The sequence below is a fragment of the Procambarus clarkii genome, chromosome 40, assembly GCF_040958095.1.
Source record: "Procambarus clarkii isolate CNS0578487 chromosome 40, FALCON_Pclarkii_2.0, whole genome shotgun sequence".
NCBI lineage: Eukaryota > Metazoa > Arthropoda > Malacostraca > Decapoda > Cambaridae > Procambarus > Procambarus clarkii.
In genome coordinates, this window is record NC_091189.1 from 25,380,061 (window position 1) to 25,396,634 (window position 16,574).

Consider the following 16,574-nt stretch of genomic DNA (forward strand, 5'->3'; position numbering starts at 1 on the left):
TGAGTATATCATGGTCTTGGTGAGTATATCATGGTCTTGGTGAGTATATCTTGGTCATGGGGAGTATATCTTGGTCTTGGTGAGTATATCTTGGTGAGTATATCTTGGTCTTGGTGAGTATATCTTGGTCTTGGTGAGTATATCTTGGTCTTGGTGAGTATATCTTGGTCTTGGGGAGTATATCTTGGTCTTGGGGAGTATATCTTGGTCTTGGTGAGTATATCTTGGTCTTGGTGAGTATATCTTGGTCTTGGTGAGTATATCTTGGTCTTGGGGAGTATATATTGGTCTTGGAGAGTATATCTTAGTCTTGGTGAGTATATCTTGGTCTTAGGGAGTATATCTTGGTCTTGGGAGTATATCTTGGTCTTGGTGAGTATATCTTGGTCTTGGTGAGTATATCTTGGTCTTGGTGAGTATATCTTGGTCTTGGTGAGTATATCTTGGTCTTGGTGAGTATATCTTGGTCTTGGTGAGTATATCTTGGTCTTGGTGAGTTTATCTTGATCTTGGTGAGTATATCTTGGTCTTGGTGAGTATATCTTGGTCTTGGTGAGTATATCTTGGTCTTGGGGAGTATATCTTGGTCTTGGTGAGTATATCGTGGTCTTGGTGAGTATATCTTGGTCTTGGTGAGTATATCTTGGGCTTGGTGAGTATATCTTGGTCTTGGGGAGTATATCTTGGTCTTGGTGAGTATATCTTGGTCTTGGTGAGTATATATTGGTCTTGGTGAGTATATCTTGGTCTTGGTGAGTATATCTTGGTCTTGGTGAGTATATCTTGGTCTTGGTGAGTATATCTTGGTCTTGGGGAGTATATCTTGGTCTTGGTGAGTATATCTTGGTCATGGTGAGTATATCCTGGTCTTGGTGAGTATATCTTGGTCTTGGGGAGTATATCTTGGTCTTGGTGAGTATATCTTGGTCTTGGTGAGTATATCTTGGTCTTGGGGAGTATATCTTGGTCTTGGGGAGTATATCTTGGTCTTGGGGAGTATATCTTGGTCTTGGTGAGTATATCTTGGTCTTGGTGAGTATATCTTGGTCTTGGTGAGTATATCTTGGTCTTGGGGAGTATATCTTGGTCTTGGGGAGTATATCTTGGTCTTGGTGAGTATATCTTGGTCTTGGTGAGTATATCTTGGTCTTGGTGAGTATATCTTGGTCTTGGTGAGTATATCTTGGTCTTGGTGAGTATATCATGGTCTTGGTGAGTATATCATGGTCTTGGGGAGTATATCTTGGTCTTGGTGAGTATATCTTGGTCTTGGTGAGTATATCTTGGTCTTGGTGAGTATATCTTGGTCTTGGTGAGTTTATCTTGATCTTGGTGAGTATATCTTGGTCTTGGTGAGTATATCTTGGTCTTGGTGAGTATATCTTGGTCTTGGTGAGTATATCTTGGTCTTGGTGAGTATATCTTGGTCTTGGTGAGTATATCTTGGTCTTGGTGAGTATATCTAAGGAACCTTAGGGGAACCTTAGGGGAGCCGGTCGGCCTAGCGGACAGCACGCTGGACTTGTGATCCTGTGGTCCCGGGTTCGATCCCGGGCGCCGGCGAGAAGCAATGGGCAGAGTTTCTTTCACCCTACGCCCCTGTTACCTAGCAGTAAAATAGGTACCTGGGTGTTAGTCAGCTGTCACGGGCTACTTCCTGGGGGTGGAGGCCTGGTCGAGGACCGGGCCGCGGGGACACTAAAGCCCCGAAATCAACATCAAATCAATTATCTCAAGATAACCTCTTGAGGTCATGTTTGGTATACCTGAAGTAACATTCTTGTTTAAATATTCTTCATAGCTTAAGATACACTTTCCCTTTCTTAATTCGTCTGAATATAGGCAGAGCGAGACAGCATGTCTCCATACACCTGATGCCTCTGTTCATCTTGGAATATAAGTAGGTACTTGGTCTATCAGTCGAGCGTTGAGAAACACTTCCCTAAGGAATGATCAACACTTCATCTTAGACTAAACTTACAAGTTCCTCTCGAGAGCTTCAACTCCGACGTCACATTATTCCTAGTAAGGTAGTTTGGTGCCCCTAGTGGACCAGGTACAGTCATTAGCCTCTAATTGTGCATTGTTTAAAGCGTGACGTCACGTTCTGGGTCATCTAGTTTCTGCTGCACAAGTTAGTCATCAGTCTCGCTTGACCTGCTTCAAGGACAAGGTGGTATACTAACATGTCTTTGTGGCAACTTTCTTATGCTATGTCGAATTCCCTGGTGAACATTGTTCTCTGGTTCACTGCCTGTTCCTTGGTGAACAGTGTTCTCTGGTTCACTGCCTGTTCCTTGGTGAACAGTGTTCTCTAGTTCACTCTCTGTCCCCTGGTGAACAGTGTTCTCTAGTTCACTGTCTGTTCCCTGGTGAACAGTGTTCTCTAGTTCACTCCCTGTTCCCTGGTGAACAGTGTTCTCTGGTTCACTCTCTGTTCCCTGGTGAACAGTGTTCTCTAGTTCACTCTCTGTCCCCTGGTGAACAGTGTTCTCTAGTTCACTGTCTGTTCCCTGGTGAACAGTGTTCTCTAGTTCACTCCCTGTTCCCTGGTGATATAGACGTGTCTCACTATTGGCTAACAGTATTAAACACAATTCTCCCGTGTTGCATAAATGTATGAGAAATGTTGTCAATTTAAGTCAATATTAAATGTTGTCAAATGCAGTCATCAGCGGAAAACAATTTCAGGAAATAAAGTATTTAATTAGTATATATATATATATATATATATATATATATATATATATATATATATATATATATATATATATATATATATATATATATATATATATATATATATATATATACACACGAAGTACACTAATGATTGGTATTAATAAGGATTATACCCACCTTTTTTGAGCCCAATCACCTCCGTACTGAGGCTTCAGAGGCTTCAGATAATATCACGTGGTGGCTAGGGCAGTCGTCTCGCAACCGGTTGGTCCTGGGTTCGATTTCCCCGGCAGGGCGAGACGCTTGGCCACGTTTATCTATATCTGATGCTTCTGTTCACCTCGCAGTAAGTATAGGTACCCGGGGAGTTAGGTAACAGGCCTGCCTCCTGGGCAAGGTCCCTAACAATGGCAGACCATCTGATAAGGTGATTACTTTTGTTATGATAGTTATCCAAGATGAGGATAACTATCAATTTGTCTGTTATCTTCATTCTCGATAACTGTTATTATATTGGCGAGGGTTCAGCACTGCGCTCACGTGTACCGTTTTCTTTGGTCTACCCTTCCACGACACCGTTCTCTTTGTCTTGTTTTTTGAATTTATCGTTTTCTATAATTTTCAAACTTTAATTTTTTTTTAGTCACATCTATTTACTTGCCAATGTATTCCCATGCTTCATGTGTGCTATCTTCATTGTCTCCTTGTACCAGGCAGTCTTTCGCTTCCCATTGTTCCATGTTATTTCCTCACACACACACACACACACACACACACACACACACACACACACACACACACACACACACACACACACACCACACACACACACACACACACACACCACACACACACACACACACACACACACACACACACACACACACACACACACACACACACACACACACACACACACACACCACACACACACACACACACACACACACACACACACACACACACACACACACACACACACACACACACACACACACACACACACACCACACACACACACACACACACACACACACACACACACACACACACACACACACACACACACACACACACACACACACACATACACACAGACACACACACAGACACACACACACACACACACACATACACACACACACATACACACACACACACACACACACACACACACACACACACACACACACACAGGTCCTGAGGCAGATCCTGCCTCACAGGGTTACTTGAATTCTACGACCAGGCAACAAAAATAAGGCAAGAAAGAGAAGGGTGGGCAGACTGCATATTTTTGGATTGTCAGAAAGCCTTTGATACAGTGCCACACAAGAGGCTATTGCGAAAGTTGGAGATGCAGGCTGGAGTGAGAGGGAAGGTACTCCGGTGGATAGAGGAGTACCTAAGCAACAGGAGACAACGAGTCTGTGTGAGGGGTGAGGTCTCAGATTGGCGAGACGTCACAAGTGGAGTCCCGCAGGGGTGAGTCCTTGGACCTATACTGTTTCTGGTATATGTAAATGATCTCCCAGAGGGTATAGATTCGTTCCTCTCAATGTTTGCCGACGATGCAAAAATTATGAGGAGGATTGAAACAGAGGATGATAGTAGGAGGCTACAAGATGACCTGGATAGACTGAGTGAATGGTCCAACAAATGGCTATTGAAGTTCAACCCGAGTAAATGCAAAGTAATGAAACTAGGCAGTGGAAACAGGAGGCCAGGCACAGGATACAGAATAGGAGATGAAGTACTTAATGAAACAGACAGAGAGAAAGATCTAGGAGTTGATATCACACCAAACCTGTCTCCTGAAGCCCACATAAAGAGAATAACGTCTGCGGCATATGCGAGGCTGGCTAACATCAGAACGGCGTTCAGGAACCTGTGTAAGGAATCATTCAGAATCTTGTACACCACATATGTAAGACCAATCCTGGAGTATGCGGCCCCAGCATGGAGCCCGTACCTTGTCAAGCACAAGACGAAGCTGGAAAAAGTCCAAAGGTATGCTACTAGACTAGTCCCAGAACTAAGAGGCATGAGTTATGAGGAAAGGCTGCGGGAAATGCACCTTACGACACTGGAAGACAGAAGAGTAAGGGGGGACATGATCACAACCTACAAAATCCTCAGGGGAATCGACCGGGTAAACAAGGATGAACTATTCAACACTGGTGGGACGCGAACAAGGGGACACAGGTGGAAGCTGAGTACCCAAATGAGCCACAGAGACGTTAGAAAAAACTTTTTCAGTGTCAGAGTAGTTAGTAAATGGAATGCATTAGGAAGTGATGTGGTGGAGGCTGACTCCATACACAGTTTCAAATGTAGATATGATAGAGCCCAATAGGCTCAGGAATCTGTACACCAGTTGATTGACGGTTGAGAGGCGGGACCAAAGAGCCAGAGCTCAACCCCCGCAAGCACAACTAGGTGAGTACACACACACACAGACACACACACACACACATACACACAGACACACACACACAGACACACACACACACACACATTCACACAGACACACACACACAGACACACACACACACAAACACACATCGGGACCAAAGAGCCAAAGCTCAACCCCCGCAAGCACAAATAGGTGAGTACACACACACACACACACACACACACACACACACACACACACACACACACACACACACACACACCAACAATGTAAATTTCCTGTATGGCATGACGGAAATCTGACGAGTGGTTAACTGGAAAATAAAGTCAGTTAGGCTTACCGAGCTCCCCCCCCCCCTAGACTAAGTACTGACTTTCCATAGGATACAACCCACAACAGTTGCGTAACTCCCGGCCACCTATTGACTGCCGGGGTGAACAGGTGCATCAGGTATAGGGAAACGTGCCCAAAAGCCTCGTCGTGGCCTCGAATCCAAATAGGAATAATTAGGATTTGATCCGACTGTGTGGGAGGGGGGGGCTGGTGGCGGTGGGGGGAGGGGGAGGTGGGGGTGGGGGGGAGGGGGGAGGCTGGAGGGGTGTGTGGGGGGGACATCAACTGGACACATGTCCTTATACTTACAAGACTCTTTAAGTCAGTAAGTTCAGACGGCTCTCCGCTCTTACTTTCCCAATAAAGAGGTTTTAGGGAAACAAAATTAAAGACAATCTAAAAGCATAAGTTAATATATTAAATATTTCATATGAGATCATCACTCATATGGATATCATTATACACTCATATCTCTGGATGATGAATGCCAGCAATGATATATACAATGTGAGTCACCATACAAGACATTGAAGACACTACGGATGACTGCCCCTGAAAATCACACAATACCTTAAGTTGGAAACACACCACACTTGTGTCACCTTAAAGTTCAACTCACCAAGTCTCTGAATCTAAGTTGGATGGAGAGTGGTGGTGGGGGGGGGGGGTATGGGGGCCAGCTGACAGGCACAGTCCCCCCTACTGCCCTAGGAGGCCATCTGGTGGCAGCTAGGAACCTCAACACCTGCACCCATCTAACCCCACCTCCAAAGGTATGCTACTAGACTAGTCCCAGAACTAAGAGGCATGAGTTATGAGGAAAGGCTGCGGGAAATGCACCTTACGACACTGGAAGACAGTGTGACCCCCCACACCCCCACCTATTCGATCTCCAAACCTCTCTGTGTCTGATCTCGTGAATGTACAGTTCCCTGGGTATTGATGGGCAACCCGGGAGCTACGCCGCGCCTACCAGAGAGCCTCACTACCTACCTACCGCGCCTAAACAGCGGGTCGTTGGAAGAAAAGAAATTGATTGGTGTTGTTGCACCAAGCGTGTGCAATTATCAGCTTGGCAAGGTCACTTCACACGACCTGACCCGACGGCAACCCTCTGGCCATTATATCTCAAGGTGTGACTTCTTAATTGCTAAGAGACAGCCCACCTGGCACCTTTCAATCTCCTGTCTGACAGACTCATGTATGTAAAATATTAAATTATTATTAGTTTTTAATATTAAATTGGGGTGTGGGGGTCACAAGGAGGGGGGTGTGGGGGTCACAAGGAGGGGGTGTGGGAGTCACGAGGAGGGGGGTGTGGGGGTCACAAGGAGGGGGTGTGGGAGTCACGAGGAGGGGGGTGTGGGGGTCACAAGGAGGGGGTGTGGGGGTCACAAGGAGGGGGGTGTGGGGGTCACAAGGAGGGGGTGTGGGGGTCACAAGGAGGGGGTGTGGGGGGTCACAAAGAGGGGGGTGTGGGGGTTACAAGGAGGGGGGTGTGGGGGTCACAAGGAGGGGGGTATGGGGGTCACAAGGAGGGGGGTGTGGGGGTCTTAAGGAGGGGGGTGTGGGGGTCTTAAGGAGGGGGGGTGTGGGGGTCACAAGGAGGGGATGTGGGGGTCGCGAGGAGGGGGTTTGGGGGTCACAAGGAGGGGGTGTGGGGGTCACAAGGAGGGGGTGTGGGGGTCACAAGGAGGGGGTGTGGGGGTCACAAGGAGGGGGTGTGGGGGTCACAAGGAGGGGGTGTGGGGGTCACAAGGAGGGGGTGTGGGGGTCACAAGGAGGGGGGTGTGGGGGTGACAAGGAGGGGGGTGTGGGGGGTCACAAGGAGGGGGTGTGGGGGTTACGAGGAGGGGGTGTATGGGTCGCGAGGAGGGGGATGTGGGGGTCACAAGGAGGGGGTGTGGGGGTTACAAGGAGGGGGGTGTGGGGGTCACAAGGAGGGGGTGTGGGGGTCACAAGGAGGGGGTGTAGGGGTCACAAGGAGGGGGTGTGGGGGTCACGAGGAGGGGGTGTGGGGGTCGCGAGGAGGGGGGTGTAGGGGTCACAAGGAGGGGGGTGTGGGGGTCACAAGGAAGGGGTGTGGGGGTCACAAGGAGGGGGGTGTGGGGGGTAACAAGGAGGGGGAGTGTGGGGGTCACAAGGAGGGGGGTGTAGGGGTCACAAGGATGGGGGTGTAGGGGTCACAAGGAGAGGGGTGTGGGGGTCACAAGGAGGGGGGTGTAGGGGTCACAAGGAGGGGGTGTGGGGGTCACAAGGAGGGGGTGTAGGGTCAGAAGGAGAGGGGTGTGGGGGTCACAAGGAGGGGGGGGGTGTAGGGGTCACAAGGAGGGGGAGTGTGGGGGTCACAAGGAGGGGGGTGTGGGGGTCACAAGGAGGGGGGTGTAGGGGTCACAAGGAGGGGGGGGTGTAGGGGTCACAAGGAGGGGGAGGGTGTAGGGGTCACAAGGAGGGGGGGGTGTAGGGGTCACAAGGAGGGGGTGTGGGGGTCACGAGGAGGGGGTGTGGGGGTCGCGAGGAGGGGGGGTGTAGGGGTCACAAGGAGGGGGGTGTGGGGGTCACAAGGAAGGGGGTGTGGGGGTCACAAGGAGGGGGGTGTGGGGGTAACAAGGAGGGGGAGTGTGGGGGTCACAAGGAGGGGGGTGTAGGGGTCACAAGGAGGGGGGTGTAGGGGTCACAAGGAGGGGGGTGTGGGGGTCACAAGGAGGGGGGTGTAGGGGTCACAAGGAGGGGGTGTGGGGGTCACAAGGAGGGGGTGTAGGGGTCAGAAGGAGAGGGGTGTGGGGGTCACAAGGAGGGGGGTGTAGGGGTCACAAGGAGGGGGAGTGTGGGGGTCACAAGGAGGGGGGTGTGGGGGTCACAAGGAGGGGGGGTGTAGGGGTCACAAGGAGGGGGGGTGTAGGGGTCACAAGGAGGGGGAGGGTGTAGGGGTCACAAGGAGGGGGGGTGTAGGGGTCACAAGGAGGGGGAGGGTGTAGGGGTCACAAGGAGGGGGGTGTAGGGGTCACAAGGAGGGGGGTGTAGGGGTCACAAGGAGGGGGGTGTAGGGGTCACAAGAGGGGGGTGTGGGGGTCACAAGGAGGGGGGGGTGTAGGGGTCACAAGGAGGGGGAGGGTGTAGGGGTCACAAGGAGGGGGGTGTGGGGGTCACAAGGAGGGAGAGGGTGTGGGGGTCACAAGGAGGGGGGTGTAGGGGTCACAAGAGGGGGGTGTGGGGGTCACAAGGAGGGGGGGGTGTGGGGGTCACAAGGAGGGGGGTGTGGGGGTCACAAGGAGGGGGGTGTGGGGGTCACAAGGAGGGGGGGTGTAGGGGTCACAAGGAGGGGGAGGGTGTAGGGGTCACAAGGAGGGGGGTGTGGGGGTCACAAGGAGGGGGAGGGTGTAGGGGTCACAAGGAGGGGGGTGTAGGGGTCACAAGGAGGGGGGTGTAGGGGTCACAAGGAGGGGGGTGTGGGTATCAGAACCTTGAAAGAAAACTCGACTAAGCAGAACAGCAATTTTCCAGACCATGGGAGACTAACGGAACCATATTCTGGAACCATCAGAAGAAAAATCAGAAATCGCTGAACCCCCCATAAGCTTTCAAAACCATCTGAACCAACCTCTGGAACCACCTCAACCAATATTAGCAATGCGTCCGAACCAAGATCAGCACGGAACCACGTGATCGAGACTCTGGAATAAACGGGCACACTAAAGTACGCCTCCGGAACGTCAGCTGTGTGTGTGTGTGTGTGTAGAGACTCACTCCAGTAACATGTACGGGAGAGGAACATTGATCTGGTAGGCCGAGGGCTGGAAAGCCCTCGGCCCGAGAAAGACTTTAGCGAGAGATTATGGGCATCTTAAGTGGATGAGTGGGCGGAGCTTGGCGTATATAGTGTTCGTGGGTGTTTAAGTGGGCTGGTCCTGCAGGTGGGCGGCGTCGGGACGGGGAGACAGAGAGAGAGAGACAGAGGGCAAAAGAAGGGAGAGTAAGGAAGGAGAGAAAGAAGGAGGCTGAAGAAAGAAGGGTGAGAGAGACTCAGTCAATCTGGAGTGTGTGTGTGGGGGGGGGGGGCACAGAAGCCCTTATATAATGGTGGGGTGTAGATGTGTATGGGAAGGGGGGGGGGGGGAGAGTGTGTATTATGAAGGTACTTCCGTCGAATAGTGGGTGAAGTATTGGGGGGTTGTGTGGAAAGTTGAGAACGAGAGTGAGACGTCATACACACACTCACACACACTTACACACTCACACATACACATACTCTCACACACACACACACACTCACACATACACATACACTCACTCACTCACACACACACACACACACACACACACACACACACACACACACACTCACACACACGCTCACACTCACACACACACACACACACATAACTAGTAAGCTCACTCAAACCACAAGAAAGTGAAGAAAACAGTACAAACACCACCACTGAAAATAAGTGTCGAGTACATCGTGGTATTGTGAAATTGTGGAGCCGGAGTGACCTCACCACTAGTGACCTCACCAGCTGTAACGCGGGACGCAGCGACCTCACATCTGGACCAGCCGCGTGGAGTACTTTCTCGCCTGTTTGTGCTGCAGATTGTGCAAGGTATTGAGGAGCGCCTTTTTGGCTAGGTTGTTACTGCAGTGACTAGAAGGGGTTCAAGGTCAATCACCAGCAGGGATGAGGAGGAGGACAGATTTATAGACAAATTAATAGGGAAATTTGTAGAGAGAAGGAGTGATTGGTTGGAGGATCTAATCCAGGGGATTAAAAGTGAGGTATTTCAGCAAATACAGGATGCGGTAGAGAGGCAGAAACAAGAACTTATGCTCTATGTTCAGGAAGAGATTAGGAAGGGAAGAGAGGACTGGGAGAGGGAATGTGCTCGTATCACAAACGAATTAGGAAGGATTAACAGCATGGCTAAGGACAGAGGATTAGTGGGGGTTGGGTTAGTGACTGCGGTTGGGATGGAGAATCCCCAGGGGACAGGCTACCAGCATGAAAATGAATTACTGAGGAGACGGTCTATTATAATACATGGATTATTCGAATCTGGGGCACCAACAAGACAAGAGAGAATAGAAACGGAAACATACGAATTGCACGAGATATTGAGATGTATTGGAGCAGGAATGGCAGAACACGAGGTGGATATCAGCCGCCGGGTTGGACTTTACAATTGTACCAAGAATAGACCTGTTCTGGTGCAATTCTCCAATGAGGAGGCTGTGGAGTACATAATGAGGACCAAGCATTTACTCAGAGGAAGTGAAACCCATTACAATGTGTTTATAGAGAGGTTTATGACGAAAGATGAGCAAATAGCCCACAAGAATAGATGGCAACAACGACACCGAACTAGCCTCTCAGGTAGTCTCACCTCCCAGGTCACATCCCAGGTCACCTCCCAGGCCACCTCCCAGGTCACCTCCCAGGTCGCATCCTCCCCAACTCAGCCCTCCTATACCTCCCCCCTGCCTCAGCCTCCCAAAACCCCCCTGTCCCTTCCACATTTGCACCTCCCCAACGATTCCCCTGCCCCTGCTACATCACACCTGTCAACGATCCCAGTGGGTCAAGCCATGCCCTCCCCAAACCCACCTTCCCATCCCCCCTCCCCAACTACCCCTTCCTACTCCCCTGCCCCTTCTACCCCATTGACTTCAATTCCATCTACTCCATCCCAGCTTCCACTGCACCCCTCTTCCACTCACCCCCAAACCCCACCCAACCCTCACCCCTCCTATGCACCTCCAGCCCACATTTAACCCCCTCACCTTGTGACCCCCTAACACCTTCCCCCATCTCCCTCTTCCCCTCTTCTACCCCAAAACCCCCACCTACCCCCGATTCCCCCCTAACTAATATACCCTCTCTTCCACTCCCAGCACCCATGCTCCATTCTCATCCCAGCCCTCCGCCCTCAGTATCCCTCTCCCCCCCAACCTCTCAACCTCTATCTGACTCTCAGTCTCACTCTATTTCTCAACCCCCCTATGCTATTCAGACCCCTAACTTTCAGACCCATTATGCCCTTCCTACCCCCCTAGATGCCCAGACCCCATTCGCCTACCAGGCACTCCCAGGCACCCCCCCACTCACCCCCACAGCCCCCACTTGCCCCCCAGACACCCCCCAGTTTCCCCCAGACCCCTGGTGAAAGGGGGAACTCTGGCACCCGAGTTTCCAAGAAGAGTCTCAAGGTTTGGTACACCAATGCTGATGGCGTAGCCAATAAAGCAGAAGAGATAAAAGAAAGAGTTAGTGAGGCAGACCCAGACATAGTGGCAATAGTGGAAACTAAAATAAATGGCATGATCTCGGATGCAATCTTTCCAGAGGGGTACCAGGTGATAAGAAAAGAAAGGACACAGAGACAGGGAGGAGGAGTGGCACTACTAATAAAGCGGAAATGGAAGTTTGATGAGCTGGAAAATCCGGGTACCAATGAAAGCACGAGCTTCATACATGGAACTCTGACAGTGGATGGGAAGAAGATTGTAATCTTGATACTCTACAATCCCCCACCAAACAGTAGAAGGCCCAGGCAGGAGTACGAGGACAGCAACAAGACATGTATGGATGAACTGCAGAGGGCAGCAACTTTAGCGCATAGAATGAGAGCGAAGCTGCTGGTCATGGGGGACCTAAATCACGGAGAGATAGATTGGGAAACGAGGAATCCCCATGGCGGGGAGGAGACCTGGGGAGCGAAGCTGGTAGACGTTATTGACAGGAATTTCCTAACACAGCATGTGAAAGAAGATACTAGGGAAAGAGGAGGGGATTCGCCCAGCCTATTAGATCTCATTTTCACTCAGAATGTAGAAGACATCGAGCAGTTGGAACATGAAATACCACTAGGAGCTAGTGACCATTGTGTCCTAGTCTTTGACTACATGATGGAGCTTAAAATTGTGACCAAATGACAAGAGGTCCGGGAAAGGAGACTTGATTACAGAAAAGGGGACTACAGAAGGATAAGGGACTACCTGGGAGAAGTGCAGTGGGAGGAAGAACTTAGAGGAAAAACAGTGCAAGGTATGATGAACCAAGTCATATTGAAATGCAAGGAGGCTGAAGAGAGATTTATTCCAACAATAAAGGAAAAAAGCAGAAGGGAATATAATAACCCATGGTTTAATAGACAGTGTCAGGAAGCAAAAGTGAGAAGCAGGAGGGAGTGGAGGAAGTACAGAAGACAAAGGACAGAGGACAACAGGATTAGATGTAACAGAGCTAGGAATGATTACATTAACATAAGACGAGTGTCGGAAAGAAATTATGAGAATGATATTGCAGTCAAAGCGAAAAAGCAACCAAAATTACTACATAGCCATATAAGAAGGAAGATGTCGGTAAATGACCAAGTGACAAGACTGAGGAAAACAGAAGGGGCATATACAGAAAGCGACAAGGAAATCTGCGAGGTACTGAATGCAAAATTCCATGGAGTGTTCACAACCGAGCCTGAGCAGCTCCCATTGTTAGAAGAGATTACCCAAGATGAAAGACTATCAGATATAGAGGTGACAGCAGAGGATGTAATGAAACAGTTGACAACACTGGATGCAAATAAAGCTGTTGGACCAGACAAAGTATCACCGTGGATACTTAAAGAGGCAGCGCAGGCTCTCAGCGTGCCTCTGGCAATGATCTTTAATGAGTCACTTATGTCAGGAGAATTGCCCAGTTGCTGGAAGGAGGCAAATGTCGTACCGATTTTCAAAAAAGGTGATAGGGAGGAGGCACTTAACTACAGACCCGTATCACTGACAAGCATCCCCTGCAAAATACTTGAAAGAATAATTAGGCTAAGACTTGTTGAGCACCTGGAGAGCATTGGGTTTGTAAACAAGCACCAACATGGGTTCTGGACATTGAAATCATGCCTAACAAACCTTTTAGAATTCTATGATAAAGTAACAAGGATAAGGCAGGACAGAGAAGGCTGGGCAGACTGCATATTTCTTGACTGCCAAAAGGCCTTTGATACGGTACCGCACATGAGACTGCTATACAAACTTGAGAGGCAGGCAGGAGTAAGCGGAAAGGCCCTAGTATGGGTGAAGAACTACCTAACAGGAAGGAGCCAGAGGGTAATGGTAAGGGGCGAAAAGTCGGACTGGCGAACAGTAACAAGTGGAGTACCTCAAGGATCGGTGCTGGGACCAATCCTCTTTCTAATTTACGTAAATGATATGTTTACAGGAGTGGAATCATACATGTCAATGTTTGCGGATGACGCAAAATTAATGAGAAGAGTTGTGACAGACGAGGATTGTAGGATCCTCCAAGAGGACTTAAACAGGCTGCAGAGATGGTCAGGGAAATGGCTACTGGAGTTTAACACCAGTAAATGTAAAGTTATGGAAATGGGATCAGGTGACAGGAGACCAAAGGGACAGTACACAATGAAGGGGAACAGCCTACCTGTAACGATTCGAGAAAGAGACCTGGGAGTGGATGTGACACCTAATCTAACTCCTGAGGCACATATAAATAGGATAATGACAGCAGCGTACTCTACACTGGCGAAAATTAGAACTTCATTCAGAATCCTAAATGAGGAGGCTTTTAGGGCGCTTTACACTGCCTACGTGAGACCCGTCTTAGAGTATGCCGCGCCATCATGGAGCCCCCACCTGAAGAAACACATAAAGAAACTGGAGAAGGTTCAGAGGTTTGCGACGAGGCTTGTCCCAGAGTTACGAGGGATGGGATATGAAGAGCGGCTGAAGGAACTGAACCTTACGACACTAGAGAAAAGAAGGGAGAGAGGAGATATGATAGGGACATATAAAATACTCAGGGGAATTGACAAAGTGGAAATAGATGAAATGTTCACACGTAATAATAAGAGAACGAGGGGACATGGGTGGAAACTGGAAACTCAGATGAGTCACAGAGATGTTAGGAAGTTTTCTTTTAGCGCGAGAGTAGTAGAAAAATGGAATGCACTTGGGGAACAGGTTGTGGAAGCAAATACTATTCATACTTTTAAAACTAGGTATGATAGGGAAATGGGACAGGAGTCATTGCTGTAAACAACCGATAGCTAGAAAGGCGGGATCCAAGAGTCAATGCTCGATCCTGCAAGCACAAATAGGTGAGTACAAATAGGTGAGTACACACACACACACACACACACACACACACACACACACACACACACACACACACACACACACACACACACACACACACACACACACACACACACACACCAGTGTCCCGCCGCTCACTGGGTGACTATCGCCTTTAACTCTGGTAATATGCCGCGTGCAGGTTGGTGCAGAAGGTGGGAGACGGCCCTGGACCTGCTGCTGCTGCTGCTGCTGGTGCTGCTGGTGCTGCTGCTGGTGCTGCTGCTGGTGCTGCTGGTGCTGCTGCTGGTGCTGCTGCTGGTGCTGTTGCTGCTGGTGGTGGTGAGTAGTAGGGTGTAAGCGCCACAGACGAATTTTTGTTTTTTCTGGAAATTCGTGTGTAGCGCTTCGGGGGTTTCAGGTGAATTTGGAAATTCGTGTGTAGCGCTTTTGGGTTTTCAGGTGAATTTGAGGAGTCACAGATTTTGGATTAAGGATTTCTTATGAGCAAGTAATTTCTGAGATCTTAGAAGTTTGTTAAAAAGTTCTTATAATGAAAATAAGTAGGAAAATCTTAAAGAAAAGTTTTAGAAAAAATCGTGTTTGTATCACAGCATTTCCAGGTGAACTCTACGGACATATTTTGTCTGTTTTCAACTTCTGGAAATTCGTGTGTAGCGCTTCGGGGGGTTCAGGTGAATTTTGAAATTCGTGTGTAGCGCTTTAGGGTTTTCAGGCGAATTTGGGGAGTCACAGATTTGGAATTAGGGAATTCTTATAATGAAAAATAATGTCATACGAGTTTGCTAAAGTTCTTATAAGAAAAATAATTTCCGAGACTTAGAAGTTTGTTAAGGCCTTATGGGAGAAATTCAAATATCGTGTGTAGCACTTTAGGGCTTCCAGGAGAACTCTACGGACATGTTTTACATGTTTTCAACTTACAAAATCGTCTATGTAAGCCTTAGTTATTCATATAAATTTAGAAAATCACCTGTGTAAGTCATGGTTTTCAGGGTTTCGTACATCACACCCCCCTCCCTCCCCCCTTACCTCGCAATCTGTCGCGTCACCTTTATTTACTTTACGCCCGGACAGCCAGACGGCTCTTATCATATCTTATCTCCATAATATCTCTACCGTCCCTCCTCTCTCTCTCTCTCCTCCTCCTATTTCCTTACAACTATTTTCAGAGTTTCAAATAATCATAGAAGTTTATTTATATGTTTATGACCGAATTTGTAAAAGGACCATTTTCAGAGAATATTGTCTTAGATGTTTTGTTAAGGAAAACAGCCAACTTATCCATAACATTTAGTTTTATATCCATTTACGGCTATTTCATCTGTAAAGACCAAAATTGAACAGAGCCCAGTTTTAAGCTCATATTTCATCAGAGTCCAGTTTATACCGAAAATTCGCCAGAGTCTACTTTGAGAGCAATATTCGTCAGAGACAGTTTTAGCTCATATTTCATCAGAGACCATTTTATACCTAAAAATGAACAGAGTCCACTTTGTGAGCAAATTAGTCAGAGACAGTATTCAGCTCATATTTCATCAGAGACCATTTTATACCTAAAAATGAACAGAGTCCACTTTGTGAGCAAATTAGTCAGAGACAGTATTCAGCTCATATTTCATCAGAGTCAAATTTATACCTAAAAATGATCAGAGTCTACTTTGAGAGCAAAATTAGTCAGAGACAGTATTCAGCTCATATTTCATCAGAGTCAAATTTATACCTAAAAATGAACAGAATCCACTTTGTCAGCAAAATTAGTCAGAGACAGTACTTAGCTCATATTTCATCAGAGTCCAATTATCAACAGAAATTCGCCAGAGTCTACTTTGAGAGCAAATTTCATCAGTGTCCTGTAATCTGTGAAAATGTGACAGAGTCCAGTTCTTGATCGAAATTCATCAGAGTCCAGTTTTCTAGCAAAATTCGCCAGAGTCTACTTTGTGCCAAAATATTCAGAGTCCAGTTCATGATCGAAATTAATCAGAGTCCAATTAAAGACCCAAATTTGGCAGAGACCACATTTCGCTACTAGCAGTC

General features: G+C 48.3%; 1 protein-coding gene across 1 annotated transcript in view; it reads right to left on the bottom strand.

The window, feature by feature from the left end:
• Nucleotides 1-498: 498 nt before the first annotated feature.
• Nucleotides 499-16,574, bottom strand: part of LOC123750088 (uncharacterized) — a 73,650-nt gene continuing 57,574 nt past the window's right edge. The window contains exons 5-7 of the mRNA XM_069338504.1: nt 5,738-5,824; nt 2,187-2,549; nt 499-1,188 (exon numbers count right to left, since the gene is read on the bottom strand). Coding sequence (XP_069194605.1) covers nt 499-1,188; nt 2,187-2,549; nt 5,738-5,824 — 1,140 coding nt within the window. The remainder of the gene's footprint in view (nt 1,189-2,186; nt 2,550-5,737; nt 5,825-16,574) is intronic.